Source organism: Pelophylax lessonae, assembly GCF_965119305.1.
Source record: "Pelophylax lessonae genome assembly, chromosome: 3".
Taxonomy (NCBI): Eukaryota; Metazoa; Chordata; class Amphibia; order Anura; family Ranidae; genus Pelophylax; species Pelophylax lessonae.
This window is the reverse complement of record NC_138770.1, coordinates 442,059,607-442,076,558: the sequence shown is the minus strand read 5'-3', so window position 1 is coordinate 442,076,558 and position 16,952 is coordinate 442,059,607. Positions and strand designations below refer to the sequence as shown.

The window sequence follows — 16,952 nt, the reverse complement described above, 5'->3', positions numbered from 1 at the left end:
CTATGAAATCGCACTCTCTGTAGCTACAGGCAGTGAGATGTTACGCCATTGTTTGCTCAAAAGCTGCTGAATCTTCATTGTTAGTGATGGGATTAGCAGGCTCAGCTAAAGAGGGAGCGATTCCATAGGGACAAACAGGTAGCCTCTCAGCGATCCTGTGGCTGGCAATTTTGATAAACTGACAGCTGAAGAGTCATCTGTGTCAACACAACAAATGCATGCTACTTCAACATGCACCAACACATGTTCAAATGTGTGTTGCGGTACCATTTATTGTGAATGAAACCCATAACACACTATACAGTAATGAAACCCCAGCACACTATACAGTAGTGATCAATGCACCTGTACTGTAGTGTGGCACAATGCACATGCCATGCCCTGTAGTGAGCTGTGTTGCCTAAAGACATCTTTGTAGTCACACTACAAGACATTTTACAGTGTAAACTACAGGGAAAGGGAGCTGTAGATAGTCAAACTGGGTTATGTAAAAAATCTATTATGTCCAATTTATGAATTGAGTAAACGGTTTCTTAGATGTAAGAGAGACTTCTTATGCAGGCCACAGATGGTTCAATTCGAACTGAGAATGGGCAGGCTGAATGTACCAAGTTGATTGACTGATCAACTTGGGTACAGCCAGCCTGGAAAATTTTACTTGCGATTATTGCTAGCAGCTGGTATAGCTGCTAGCAACAATCACTGTCTTCTCGCAGCAGGGACGGCTTCCCCCTCCCCCCACCGGGAGAAGACAATGGCTCAGCAGGAGGGATTCCTGCATCAGTACTGTCTATGTTGATGGGGGGATCAAGCAAATTTCTTTCCTGCAATCCGTGGTTGCAGGAAAGAAATTCGCACCTTGTAAGGCCTGCCTTAGTCTTCAGCTGCTACACCCAGGAATCACTAGAAATCAGGCACAGAGTTCCCCCTTAAAACCCTAAAGGGCCTGGTATACAATAGGCAGGGAGACTCACACCCGTTTTAAAGCGTTAGTATCCCCCTGAGTACAAAAAAAAAACCCTGTAAGACAATGGCATAATGTGCTAGTATGCATCGCATACTAGCACATTATGAAATACTTACCTTAGAACGAAGCCCCCACACGGTCGCCTGGACACCGCTAAGGGAGCTGTCATGTTCCCTCGACGTCTCTTCACGGTTTGGCGGCTTCGGCGCTGTGAGTGGCCGGAGCCACGACGACGTCACTGCACATGCGCACGGGAGTTCACTCCGCCGGACCTTCAGAGCGCATGCGCCGCTGGTGTCAGCGGCAGCATGCAGGGTGAATATCTCCTAAACCGTGCAGATTTAGGAGATATTAATTTTGCCTACAGGTAAGCCTTATTAAAGGCTTACCTGTAGGTAAAAGTAAAAAAGCGGCGTATACTACCGCTTTAAATTTTTTTTTATGTTGAAGTGATCCCCATTAACACTTTAATATCAGACCCTCACCTAAGATAAGGATCTGATAAACAGGAAGAGAATCCTTGGCCGCTCTGTTTACAAACAGACTGAAGCAGCTGGGAACTGTAATTTTTCTGGCAATTTGAACACATTTTCTTTGTAAACGTCAGTATTGCTGAAGTATGGTGTGTACCTCACACAGATGCACCACTTTACAGGCAGAGTCAGGGCATCCCCCAGGCATGTTATTTAATGGAGTTTTGCAATGCCACGAATGTCGCTTCACGACAAATGGAATTTTGAAAACATTTCTTTTGCTTTGATACATGTATCTAGGGCTATGCCTAACTGAAACAACACCCCCCCCCCCACCCCATTTATTTAACAATCTCTTGCCTATGAGTCTAGAAAATTGCCAAATATAACATTCAGTTCCCATTGACTTTATTGGGTTTAGATTCGACACCCATACATTCGTAATATTTGTCAAACCTGCACAAGACTTAGGTACATTCAGCTCATCAGTAACATTCAATAGCACTGTTCATATCTATTTTTCATCCAGCAGGTCTTTAAAAAATTCACAGCTTTTTTGTGACATTTTGAGAGAAAAAAACATATCTCCCATACAGACAAAAGACAAATGCTTGTAAAATGAATTGTGACTCTGGAACAAGTACAAAAAAGTGGATTACCACTAGGATGTTGGTGTTTGCTTGACATGAAAAGGAGCAACAGTCCAACATATGCCGGTTCTGCCTCCAGTTTTGCAGTGCTGCACAGTGGTTGTACAGCCATGGCCAAAAGTTTTGAGAATGACAGTGCAGTGTTGGCCCTTCTTTTTAAAGACCTCTGCAATACGCCCTGACATGCTGTCAATCAACTTCTGGGCCACATCCTGACTGTTGGCTGCCCATTCTTGCATAATCAATGCTTGAAGTTTGTCAGAATTTGTGGGTTGTTTTTTTTTTTGTTCACCCGCCTTGAGGATTGACCACAAGTTCTCAGTGGCATTAAGATCTGGGGGGTTTCCTGGCCATGGACCCAAAATGTTGATGTTTGGTTCCTCAAGCCACTTAGTAAGCACTTCTGCCTTATGGCAATGTGCTCCATCATGCTGGAAAAGGCATTGTTCATCACCAAATTGTTCTTGGATGGTTGGGAGAAGTTGCTCTTGGAGGATGTTTTCGTACCATTCTTTATTCATTACTGTGTTCTTAGGAAAAAATGTGAGTGAGCCCACTCCCTTGGCTGAGAAGCAACCCCACACATGAATGGTCTCAGGATGCTTTACTGTTGGCATGACACAAGACTGATGGTAGCGCTCGTCTTTTCTTCTCCGGACAAGGTTTTTCCTGGATGCACCAAACAATCAGAAAGGGGATTCATAAGAGAAAATTACTTTTTCCCAGTCCTCAGCAGTCCAATCACTGTAACTTTTGCAGAATATCTGTCTGTCCCTCATGTTTTTCCTGGAGACAAGTGGCTTCTTTGCTGCCCTTCTTGACACTAGGCCATCCTCCAAAAGTCTTCTCACTGTGCATGCAGATGCACTCACACCTGCCTGCTGCCATTCCTAGGCAAGTTCTCCACTGGTGGTGACCTGATCCCTGGTCATGGCGCTTGCTGGACTTTCTTGGGGGCCATGAAGCCTTCTTCACAGATGCAGTGGAATGTTTTTTTATGGGATTAAGTTAACTTTTATGGCAAAGAGGGACTTTGCAATGAATGTAATTCATCTGATAACTCTTCATAACATTCTTGAGAATATGAAAATTGCCATGAAATATATTAAATATATATTAGTGTCATTCTCAAAACTTTTCGCCACGGCTTTACTTTACTGCTCTTTGTGCCATTGCAAGTCTATGAATTGGCCAACTTATTGAAGAAAATGCACCTGTAATGTTACCAGTATCTTATTAATTGTTAACAGAAAGACAGAGTAATTGCACTAAGCCACTGAAAGCTTACTCTGATGGATAACCCCCCAAACAAATAACAGAAAAATGAACTGGCACCCACCTAAAGGTGCCCATTTTTCATATCTGCCTGTTGTTTGATCAAAGGTTCTCTTTAGGTGAGCCAGTGTGTATTTTTCTTTTTAATTGCCCATTGGTGGTACTTACTTCAGTTGTGATCGGCTGCTCCTAGTTAAAATAGAATGTAGAAATTGTTTGCGCTGCTTGTCCGTCCAGAGGTCATACCAATGCCCTATGAGATTTGCTCTCTCCTGGAAGAGCTGTGTAGCAAATGTATGATTAATTGTAATGAATGAAAAAAGCAAAGAAGTGTAAAAGTGAACAAAGAGCAAATGCAAAAGGCAATGAGAGAAGTCAAGGAGAAATTATGTGAACTCTGCAAAATTACATTTTTATTATGATCTTCAAAGGAGGTTTTCAATGAAATATGATTGCAGGTAAGTAGTCCAAAGGCTACCTATAGCGCTTGCTTTGAAGATTTGCAATAAAAGTGAATATATTTAACGTCATAAAATGAATAGATATAATGTGTAGAGTAATAAGTTAATAGATCATAATCCATAAAACATTATTAAATATAAAATCCAAAATTCAAAAAAAATCCAGTATATATATATATACATAGAGTCCTTAGTGCAAATTTCCAAATAAAAGTTCCAATAAATGTGCAATATAGTGAGTCCTTTGTGCAAACTCCTAAACAAAAGTGCAAGTGCTCAGCGCGATGGTTAATCTGTCCATCAGTAGACTAGTCACATTAGTTCTGGTCTTTGGAACCACCTGGTGCTGGTTTCAGGACTTATTTGTGCAACTTTAGTCACATCCTCAAGTATTGGACAACTCTATGGGTTTTTAGCGAATTTCTTTTATGTGGCTTAAAGGAATTCCACAGTTACTATCCACTGAGCAGCACTGCGGAATTCACAGACCTTGCCCTGGCTCTATACAATTTTGCAAGATATACAGCACAATTCATCCTCGCAGCCTTGTACCTCCAGGCTATCTCTCCAGTCTACATTGCTATGGGATTTACCAGTAAGACCACATCTATGGCAGTTTTTACTGCATAATGTTTATCTGTCACTTGCCGCTGTATTGTTTGTACTGCTCCACTGCTGCGTGGTTCAAGCCTCACCTATTGATGTAGGTGTTGTCGATGACTCTGCTTTGGGTCTACCTGTTCCCGACCTTAAAATTTTATGCACTAAAGCAACATTTATTTTCATCTGGACTTGAAAAGATACTGAAGACTGCAGGCCTTGCCATGACTTAATGATCAACCAGCAGCCTGAGAAGGATTGGATTCTACTAAATGTTATGCAGTGAGCCAGAAGATACCAAAGGCGTGAGGGGAGAGGAGACAGAGGGAGACCTTACCACTTTATCCACCTGAAGCAAGCCAAAAAGATCTTTGAGCCTGGACGGCTAAACAAGCTTGATAGGTCATGGTGCTATAAGGCACACATGACCCACAACGTCTGGTAAGTGATTGAATCTTACCTTTGTCACAGGATTATCACTGAGTGGACAGATTAACCATCGCGCTGAGCACTTGCACTTTTGTTTAGGAGTTTGCACAAAGGACTCACTATATTTCACATTTATTGGAACTTTTTTATTTGGAAATTTGCACTCACTTTATATATACTGTATATATACTGGATTTTTTTTGAATTTTGGATTTTATATTTAATAATGTTTTATGGATTATGATCTATTAACTTATTACTCTACACATTATATCTATTCATTTTATGACATTTAATATATTCACTTTTATTGCAAATCTTCAAAGCAAGCGCTATAGGTAGCCTTTGGACTACTTACCTGCATACATTTTTTATTCTATAGCAGCTGCTACCAATATACACAGTTTTAATATATTTATTCACGAGAGTATATTCACTAATATATATATTATTTAATTCACTTCTTTATAAACACGTGGTGCGGGGTATATACACCAGTATATTCTTTACAATGAAATATGATTAATGTGTTTTGTGGAAAAAAATGCAAACTGGCCCTCCCACAAGCACCTTTTGTTAAACACAAATGAATGAGCTGCCTGCTACTTTTTCTTAGTGCTAAAGTACAACTATGTTTTTAAACAATCATATATTTATATTATATAGGCATCAGTATCTTATTTAGGAATCCTAAAACATGGTTGTTGTAAAAGGCTAAGTTCCCCTTTTACTGTTATATCCATATTACACCTGTATTCAAGGGATCCTCTTCCAGCACCCGCTGTGACAATTTTACAGCACCCACCCTCCTATTTATTCATCAGAGTTCTGTGAATGAACTACACTGGCACTGCAGCAGGCAGCTTGTAGCTCTCAATGAAATGTGGGGGCGCTGGTGAGCATTGATTCTTCCTATTGTTCAATAACTGTCTGCCCATATAGGAAGTATGGGCAGACAGCTGTACTGAGAGCCTGCAGGAGCCTGACATTTTACCTCAGATATGCTAATCACAGGTGCAATGCTCTGCAGACATCTAAGAAAAAAAGATTAAATACACATATTTTACCTGCAAAAAAAACACTTTAGCAAGAAGAAATTCACACAGAATTCCCTGAACAAGACTAAAGAAGCAGCAACAAACATAATCATTCAGACAGAACACTAAATGCTCTTACTGATGTCTGTAGCTACAAGCACTGGGAGCAACTCATCCTCAAAGTTTAGAGAACTGAATGCCATTTTTTACCTTTTGAAAAAATATATAAAATGTACCCACATTGGTTTAAAAAAGTTTAATTGCACTGCAGCCTGTAAAGCATTGCAACTGGGATCCATGGATCGCAAATAAAGTGCCTTGAAAAAGTATTCATACCCCTTGAAATTTTCAAATTTTAGTTACAACCAAAAATGTAAATGTATTTTATTGAGATTTTATGTGATAGATTAACACAAAGTGGCACATATTTGTGAAGTGGAAGGAAAATGATAAATGTTTTTCAAAATTTTAAAAAAATAAGTATCTGAAAAGTGTGCTGTGCATTTGTATTCAACCTCCTTTACTCTGCTACCTATAAACCTATTGCCTTCAGAAGTCGCCTAATTAGTAAATAGAGTCCACCTGTGTGTAATTTAATTTCAGTAAAAATACAGCTGTTCTGTGAAGCCCACAGAGGTTTGTTAAATAATTTTTGGAACAAACAGCATCATGAAGGCCAAGAAACACACCGATGTTAAATAAAAATCCTTAGGACTCCTTTGAGTGCGGTCTCTCTCTTTTGGATGTCTACATGCTTGGATGGCGGATCTGACCTGCACCGAGTGCTGAACTTGCACCTGAGCGGCTTTCTTCCTCGTTTTTGCAAGAAACACACCGGACAGATCAGGGATAAAGTTATGAAGAAGTTTAAAGCAGGGTTAGGTTATAAAAAAATATGCCAAGCTTTGAACATCTCACGGGGCCCTGTTCAATCCATCATCCGAAAATGGAAAGAGTATGGCACAAATGCAAACCTATCAAGACATGACCGCCTACCTAAACTGACAGGCCAGGCTAAGAGAGCATTAATCAGAGAAGCAGCGAAGAGACCCATGGTAACTCTGGAGGAACTACAGAGATCCACAGCTCATGTGGGAGAATCTGTCCACAGGACAACTATGAATTGTGCACTCCACAAATCTTGTCTTTATGGAAGACTGGCAAAAAGAAAGCCATAAGAACTCCCATTTGCAGTTTGGGAGAAGTAATGTGGGGGACACAACAAAAATGTGGAAGAAGGTGCTCTGGTCAGATAAGACCAAAATTTAACTTTTTGGCCTAAAAGCAAAATGGTATGTGTGGCAGAAACTAACACTGCACATCACCCTGAACACACCATACCCACCGTGAAACATTGTGGGGGCAGCATCATGTTGTGGGGATGCTTTTCTTCAGCAGTGATGCTGAAGCTGGTAAGAGAGTTGATGGGAAGATGGATGGAGCCAAATACAAGGCAACCTTAGAAGAAAACCTGTTAGAGTCTGCAAAAGACTTGAGACTGGAGCGGAGGTTCACCTTCCAGCAGGACAACGACCCTAAACATACAGCCAGAGCTACAATGAAATGGTTTAGATCAAAGCATATTCATGTGTTAGAATGGCCCAACCAAAGTCCAGACCAAGTTTCACTCTCTGGATGTGCAAAGCTGGTAGAGACATCCCCAAAAAGACTTGCAGCTGTAATTGCAGTGAAAGGTGGTTCTACAAAGTATTGAGTCAGGGATACTGAATACAAATGCACGCCACACTTTTCAGATATTTGTTAAAAATGTTTTAAACAATTTATCATTTTCCTTCCACTTCACAATTATGTGCCACTTTGTGTTGGTCTAACACATAAAATCCCAATAAAATACATTTACGTTTTTTGTTGTACAATGACAAAATGTGGAAAATTTCAAGGGGTAGGAATACTTTTTCAAGGCACTGTACAATGCTCAGGCTCCCTAAGGCCCCTTTCACATGGGCTTTTTTGCCCAGCGGACTCCGTTTTGCTCAGCGGGAAATCAATCCATCGATCCCCCCGCTGAGCAGGCGGATGATAGGTCCGTCTCCGCTCACTGTGCAGAGAAGGACCCGTCAGAGCCCAGCTCTCCTCTCTGGGAGATCAGATGAAGACGGGTCGCCTGTCCATTTTCATCCGATCCAATCCTCCAGATGGATGGAAAATAGGATTCACAGACAGGATCGGAATGGATAGCAGTCACCACTGACATCCACTGCTCCATAGGGGTGCATGGAGAGTCCAATCAGGTCCGCCTGCAAAACTGACAGGTGGACCTGTTCGGAAAGCCCTATGAAAGGGGTCTTAGACTATTCCTCCAGTTGCAGGTCTGTACTGAGGTATGGACCTTCAGTTATCTGGCAGGAGGAAGTATCAATGGACTTCACTGCACTTATGCTCCACTGAGAATTACAAGTTCCTCTGCTGCGATGGCAGATGGGACTTGTTTTCTCTCCAATCATAGATCTCTCCACAGCCACGCCAAATAAATAAAAATAACAGGCGCCTGTAGTAAGAAGAACCTTGATATTCAGTATAGGGGGGGTGGTTTGGAGGGGAGGAGCTGCAGACTGACCATTTTTCATTTCCTTAATGGGTTAATTGCTTGTTTAGGTCTAGGGGGCCTCAAAAGCAAGTGCTACTCACCCAATCCCCCTTTACACTTACAGCTGCTGCTCTCAATTACTCCCTACACTCCGGCAGTGGACTACCTCTGAGCGTTTTTACATCCAATGAGGACTATGAGCTCTGCATTGCACTTGATGACATCAGAAAACCTGCGACCGCCAAAGATTTTTCAGGGACCGGTCTTACAGTCTTGAAGGAGATTGCACTGCTTTTTGTGGCACCCTAGCCTTAAACTAGCATTCAACCCTTACAATGTTGGGACAGCCCCAATGCAAAGCAGCAATTTTCCTTTCCCTAGAGTTCAGCTTTAAAAATTAGGATTTTCAAAACTGTTATCAGAAATATACCATAAGGATTATTGTATACCTTTTACTTTATTACTTAATATATCTATTAGTATCTTATTCATTACAGTTACTATTTCTGACTTGATACTAGTCTGATTAAGAATAACTTTGGATATTCTGTACCGCATTTGTTTTGTATTATCATGTGGTTTGGTCTGCTTTCCTTTGCATTGTGTATGCAAGAGACAGAATTTATAAATAAAGAATTAATTTAAAAAAAATAGAAGGATGGTAGGCTACCAAATATCTCTATGGAGGGAATAGCAGAATGAACTGAACTGTTGAAACAAGAGTGAAATGTATTCTGCTCTAAATGTGAAAAGGAATTGCCTGAGGCTAAAGCATTTAGTGAAAGACTACTGTAAAAATGAATTTACTGCCTGTTAACAATATGTATTTATTTAAAGATCTAAAGCCTGGCCACAGTTCTATATTAATGTATAACATTCCCTTCATGTTAAATACAGCCTATATTTTGTATATTTCAGTTTCCTTTACCGATTGATGAATGTTTCCAAAGTTAAACATACCATAAGTAAGCTCATGCTCCTAGGGAACCCAGAACCCTGACTGCCTATAACCTGAGATACCATGGAAGATTTAGGATGGTTCCTCTAAGGCTGGTATAAGCTTTACCGCTGTGCATGATAGCTATTAGGGATGATCGAACGGTTCGGGTCGACCATCGGTTCGACCTGAACATTGGGTGTTCGAAATTCGGCCGAATTCCGAACTTTTTGCTGAAAAAGTTCGGAATTTGGCAACCAGAACCGACCAAAATGCAATGGGACAGGAAATGGGCTTTAAAAGCCCGTGATTGGACCAGAACCATCAGTAAAATGTTATTGGAGTGACTAGGGGGTCCAGAGGCCAATAATTAGTGAATACGCCCCCCAGTATATAAGATAGCCCCGCCAAATTCCTAGCATTGTAATACAGGGACGTGGAAGCAGTTCTGTTACTTCTGCTTCAAAGTGTCATTTAGCAATTATTAGTGTGAGGAAAGGGATATCTAGTGTAGTTGGGGTGCTATTTTCCACTTTAGTTATATTCAAAAATCTAGTTTCTGTAGGGAAAGTGTTAAGTGCCAGGGTGACCATAGTGTAGTGTAGGGTTAACTGACTCTGACTGCTATGGCAGGGTGACCAAACCCTTCCATTTCAGGGTGACCGCTATAGAGAAAAGATCGTTTCTCTTAGGTCACATATAGAACAGCGATATGGCTTCTCGCCTGTCACCCTGCTTTTTGCTGCAGGCGTTTATAGGGCTTTTTTGAGGACATGTTTGGAGTCAGGCATGACATCTGAACTTCTGTATAGGGGTATATATACACACACATGTATGTATATATACACTTATACATATATAGGTGTGAAAATAGCAGAACACTATGCTTGCGCTAATGAAATAATTAACAGGCATATGGCTCCGCTCCTATCACAACTATATATGTGTATGTGTATTAATACATATAAGTGTGTGTGTATATATACCCCTATACAGAAGTTCAGAAGTTTTGCCTGCCTCCAAAGACCCCAAAAAAATGCCAAAAAAAACGCCTGCGCCAAAAAAAACGCCCAGGTGTGTTATTGCAGGCATTTTTTTTTTTGGGCATTTTTTTGGGGTCTTTGGAGGCAGGCAAAACATCTCAACTTCTGTATAGGGGTATATATACACAGGTATATATACACACACATGTATGTATATATACACTTACACATATATAGGTGTGAAAATAGCAGAACACTATGCTTGCGCTAATGAAATAATTAACAGGCATATGGCTCCGCTCCTATCACACCTATATATGTGTATGTGTATAAATACATATAAGTGTGTGTGTATATATACCCCTATACAGAAGTTCAGATGTTTTGCCTGCCTCCAAAGACCCCCAAAGAATGCCAAAAAAAAACCGCCCAGGTGTGTTATTGCAGGCGTTTTTTTTGGGCATTTTGTGTGGGTCTTTGGAGGCAGGCAAAACATCTGAACCTCTGTATAGGGGTATATATACACACACACTTATATGTATTTATACACATACACATATATAGGTGTTATGGGAGAGAAGCCATATGGGCGTTAATTATTTCATTAGCGCAAGTATAGTGTTCTGCTACTTTCACACCTATATAGGTGTAAATGTATATATACATATAAGTGTGTGTGTATATATATATATATATATATATATACCCCTACAAAGAAGTTCTGATGTTATGCCTGCCTCCAATAACCCCCAAAAAATGCCCAAAAAAACGCTTGCTACAAAACCGGCAAGGTGTGAAAATAGCGGAGCCATATCCCTATTCTATAAGTGTTCTAATACAAACAAACTTTTTTTTTCTGGTTCTGGACATGCTACAGAGCTGAAACTTCACAGGTACACTTTTTAGACCCCCCAGACACTAAATTCAAAGAAATCTCATTTTTTTTTTTCTCAATCATTTTTTCAATAATTGGCTCTCTATCAAAAATGACAATTTTTAAGAAATTTTTTTTGTGTGATTAATAGTCCCTGGGGCATGACCCAGAACCCTAGGCACTTTTTAGGGGCATTTATTGGGTTTTAGGGCTTCAAAATGGTGTTTTTTGATTACTGAAGTTCGGGTCCCATTGATTTCAATGGGGTTCTGAAATCTGGGCCGAACTTTCGGGAAGTTCGGGTGTTCTGGTCGAACCGAACTTTTGAAAAGTTTGATCATCCCTAATAACTATGCAAGTCACATTGATGAAAACGGAATACTTAAAGCTGAAGGAATCTTAAAAATGCTCCCTTGCAGTGGGGATGTGCCCTCACTGCAAGGGTTAGCTGTTCTTTAGGTCTAGTGGGCATGAAAAGAAGATTTACTTATCCAATCCTCCACGCTGCTAGACCGGTCCTTGCAGTGTCTTCTTTCCCATACTTCAGCAGTCTAAGGTCTTGACCTCATCAGGCTCATCAGGACAGAGGCAGGGTTTATAGCCCTGTCTTGGATGTGAGGACGCCAAGGCACAGTCCACCACAAGAGCAAAGGTGAAGAGGATGAGGTAAGCAAAAGTACTTTTACGCTCCTATAGACTAAAAAAGCAGTTAACCCCACCCCATGCAGTGGAGATGAAAATTTTCAATCTTCCCGGAATTGGGCTTCAACTCTGCCCCTTATTTGGACATAGCTGTACTAAACAACCCCTCTTTAGAGATGTATAACATAAAAAAAGTTGAATTATACATTATAAGAGAAGTGCCTTAGTGCCCCTTGTGTGCAAACAATTTTGCATCCAGTATGTTTACCTGTTTGTTAAAAGATTTGCTTGCTACTGGTGTCCAGGCACTAAAGCGTGTCTGTGAGCTGACAGTTTGATCAAAATTATTATCTTTCATTGGCATCTGTGTCCTGCTTCCATGGAGCCCCACACTCTCCAGATGCCACTGCTTAATACTGTGTGGACTGAGCCTTCGAGGACTATTCATCATGTCAAGTTTCTGCAGACAAAATTACATAAATTCAAGAACAATTCTGGAATTATTCATACAGCTACTGCTTTAGTAACCTGTAAGAAGAAATAATACAATACACATTAATGAGCACTTTCTCGCTCCTTAGAGAATATATTTGTAATTACGATTAAGAATTATCACAGTGCAAAATAATTTGCACGCATAACCTAGCAGACGACAGAAAATTGTTATTGTTAAATGTAGCAGATATCAATATTAGTATTAATTCTGCAATAGTAAAATGACAACTAGAAAACCTGAAAAACTAGAAAATTCAAAAATGCTTTGAGATGGTGACTTAAGCCTAGTACACACGCAACGAATTTCCGCCGACCGGTCGTCCGTCTTTTGTCCAGAGTGGTGTCTGTTGGTTGGAATGTGCTCTAGACTGCAATTTTCCCGCACGACAGAATTCTACTTCAGAAGTGATGTCATGTGTTGGATTGCTTTCTATGTGTTCTTTCATCTCTGAGCATGCCTAGTCTTGCTCATAAGATTTTTCCCCATCGAAATCTGTACTAATAAGACGAAAATCGGCAGATCGGTCGTCGGACGAAAATTCCCTTCTCGTGTGTACGGGGCTTAAGTTGGAGGGAATACTTTGAAAGGGGTACTATGGTTTTTAGCTAGTTGTGCTGGTATAAGAGGGCACACACATTGCAGTGAATGACATGTTTAACCCATATGCAGAAGTTGGGTTAAAAAAGGCATCTTATTAGCTACAGGTCTGTAATTTTGACCATGCATGAGACAATTTTTGTGTACCGAATACCAAGCTTATAATTTCGCCTTCAGCAAATAAATCTTAAAAATAAAAATATTTAAAGTGCATATTTAGTTATTCTACATACTGCATAGATAAAGGTGCATCTCATAAAATTAGAATATCATTAATTTTTGTTTTTTTGTGGTATCCCATGTAATTGCTTTTCTCTGGTTAACTTGATGTCCACTCCATGCCTACAGATTGATCCCATCTGGGGTAGGATGGTCAGGGATATCAAGATTTTTATAAAAACTTACTGAGCCTTCCTTGTATTGAAGTTTACACCAATGTTATCAACTACTGCTTATTAATTTGTGTATTGTTATTCTTTACAAAATAATACAATTAATTGTTAAAAAAAAATTTGAATATCACCAAAAAGTTAATTAGGTAGTTAAATTTATTTAAAAAGTTAGGGCTGCGCTGTCTTTGAACTTGATAAAACACAGTGGACCAACACCAGAAGATGACATGCCCCCCAAATCATCAGTGACTGTGGAAACTTCACACTGGACCTAATGCAACTTGTATTTTGTGCCTCTCCACTCTGGGACCTAGATTTCCAAATCAAGTTCAAAATTTTCCACAGTCCGTGATGATTTGGACAGCCATGTCATCTGATGGTGTTGGTCCACTGTGTTTTATCAAGTCCAAAGACAGCAAAGCTCTACCAGGAAATTCTAGAGCACTTCATGCATCCCTTTGCTGACCAGCTTTATGGAAATGCTGATTTCATTTTCCAGCAGGACTCAGCACCTGCCCACACTGCCAAAAGTACCAATGGCTGGTTTAATGATCATGATATCACTGTGCTTGACTGGCCAGCAAACTTGCCTGACCTAAACCCCATAGAGCAGGGGTAATGAATTAAAATTCAGAGAGGTCCAGTCACTAAAGTTTACTTCCAGCAGAGACCCAAATCGTATGTTTGATTCTTAATGGCACCTTGAAGCATTGGCAAACGCTGCACGTTTTTGTGAGCGCCAAACCAGCTTGGTGCAGCGCAATTTAAAAGGGTCAGGGACTACTTTTTGTATGTTTCTGCATGTAAGAAAGCCCATTGAAATGAATGGGCTGCCCACATGCAGAAAACAGGTAGCAATGTTATAAACCTAGCCTCAGATCCTTCACATCACAATCCTGTCATTGCAACAGTATTCTCAGTCCCCCCTGCACATCACAACCCCTCCTTCACATTACTGTCCTCAGCCCCCCTTCATATCACCCCCTTCCCCTCACATCCCTGTCATCCCCCATCCCTTTACATTTCTATCCTTATGCCCCTTTAGAGCACGCCCCCTCCTCCTTCACATTTCTGTCCTCAGCCCCCTTCGCATTCCAGTCCTTAGCCCCCTTCATATCACCTCCCTTCCTCCTTCACATTTCTGTCCTCACCTCCCCTACCCCTTTACATTCCTGTCCTCACCGCCCTACCCCTTCACATTCTTGTCCTCACCCCCACTGCCCCGTTACATTCCTGTCCCCCACTACCCCTTTACATTCCTGTCCCCCAGTACCCCTTTACATTCCTGTCCTCACCCCCATTACCCCTTTACATTCCTGTCCTCAGCCCCATTACCCCTTTACATTCCTGTCCCCCACTACCCCTTTACATTCCTCTCCCCCAGTACCCCTTTATATCCCTGTCCTCAGTTCCCCCCATCTTCAGATACCTGTCCTTGGCCCCCCTTCACAGCACCCTCGGCTTCCTCCACATCACTCTCACAGCAGTCTGGAGCGGATATTGGCAGCAAGACAGCTCTGCATGGATGGCGGGAAGCATGAAGCTCACATCGGAAGCAGGACAGCTCTGGAAGGAGGGCGGGATCTGCACAGCCTTTCCTGGTAACCAGCTTGTGATTGGTAGCAGCCAATCACCTGCTAGTCAACTTGAAGTTCCGCCCTCCATCCGGAGCTGTACTGCCTCCGATATCAGCCTTATGCCTCCTGCTGCTCATGTTGAGCTTGATGAGGATGACAGCAGTGAGGATGGCTGAGCAGGCTTCTAAATGGCAGGACTGTGGCTGGTCCGAATGGAACAGTGACTGGGGCCGGACGCAGATCATGGGCCCCCATTTAGTGATGCCTGCCATAGAGAATCTGTGGGGTATTGTCAAGAAGATATGAGACACCGGACCCAACAATGCAGAAGAGCTGAAAGCCACTGAAACCTGGGCTTCCATAAGACCTCAGCAGTGCCACAGGCTGATCGCCTCCATGCCACGCTGCACTGATGCAATAATTCATGCAAAGGAGCCCCGACCAAGTATTGAGAACATACTATACTGGACGTGGACATACTTTTCAGTAAGCCAACATTTCTGAATTAAAAACCTTTTTTTATTGGTCTTGTGTAACATTTTAATTTTCCGAGATACTGGATTTGGGGTTTCACTAGCCATAAACATCAAAATTAAAAGAAATGCTTGAAATATATCACTCGGTGGATAACACATATATATATATATATATCAAATATATGAGTTTCACTTTTTGAATTGAATTACTGAAATAAATTACCTTTTCATGATATTCTAATTTTATGAGATGCACCTGTTTTTAGTTGTAACAGGTACAGCCAGAATCGCTTGGAGCTAAAACAGTAAAGATGCTCAGTGTGCTGCAATACCTAATGGAAAGTTGTTACCGTCTTGTTATACATTTACACATCCTCAACACCTATTCAAACAGTTAAATGTATGCACTGTATGTATACATTTAGATTAATAAAACATTACATTCATCCATGCAGAATGTTTAAAAAATCCGACCAGCAAACTTTTCATAACTTCTGCTATTAAACTTTTTAGACGAGCAGTTTGCTCTTTAAACAGGAAAAATGACAGGTGGATCTTCTTACCTTCCTCACTTCTGTGTACTAGTAGGGGATGGCTGTAGTCTGCTGCCTGGGAGATGGACAAACAGGTTCCTTGCACGCCCATTTCTTTCACTGCCAACTCTACTTACAGTGTTTTCTGGAGAGAGAATATGAAAGCCATGAGACAACTTGTTGGCTAGGTGACCACAGGAACAGACTTTATTTACAAATGTAAACATTGTTCTGAGTAATCAGTCGAGCTAGATACATGCTGCTGTATTTTAAATTGCACTTATTTGTGGAATGATAGTCATGTTCTGTGTGAAAGCAGAATGCTCAAAAATTATTAATGTTTGAGGCAGGTTAGTTTATAATTGTTTTATTAGAAAGCACAAGATACAATATCAGTTCCCAGGTACTAACAAGTAGCAGAGATGGAGGCTGTGGTGTCAGCCTCCTGGTGGAGGCACTGAGGCTACATTCACACCTGAGCGTAACGTTTTCGCGCGTTTTTACAGCGATTTTTACCGCGATTTACAGGCGTTTTTTGTGCAGGCGTTTTTAGATTGAATAGAGACCAATGGAAAATGCCTGTAATCTGCCCAAAAAGAAGCTCATGTACTTTTTTGAGCATTGGGCGTTTTGCTCACAGCGTTGGCCTCTTGGCCCCCCGCCCCGAATGCCTCCATGACCGGTATCCCTGGGTAGAGAATTCACAATTATTAGACATGTGAGTATTTTGACCAAATCATAATTTTTATGCATATTGTCCAAAAGCTGTATAAACTTGAATGCCTATTGGATTTAAGCATATCAGGTGATGTGAATTTGTGAAATGAGGGTGGATGTGGCCTAAGGAGATCAACACTTTATATCAAGGGTAATGAATTAAAATTCATGAAGGTCCAGTAGGTAAAATTTTCTTCCAACCGAGGTCCGAATCATATTAAAAAGAAAAAAACAAAAGGTCAGGGACTTATTTTTCTGCGTTTCTGCTTACAAGGCAGCCCACTGAAA

At 41.0% G+C, this 16,952-nt stretch overlaps 1 protein-coding gene across 1 annotated transcript in view; it reads right to left on the bottom strand.

Annotated features, from left to right (window-relative positions):
• The window catches only part of ECT2L (epithelial cell transforming 2 like), a gene marked incomplete at both ends in the record, with an annotated part of 92,632 nt that extends 80,308 nt beyond the window's left edge, over positions 1-12,324 (bottom strand). Inside the window, 2 exons of the mRNA XM_082252405.1 lie at positions 3,534-3,646; positions 12,145-12,324. Of these exons, the coding sequence (XP_082108531.1) occupies positions 3,534-3,646; positions 12,145-12,324 (293 nt within the window). The remainder of the gene's footprint in view (positions 1-3,533; positions 3,647-12,144) is intronic.
• Positions 12,325-16,952: the final 4,628 nt, after the last annotated feature.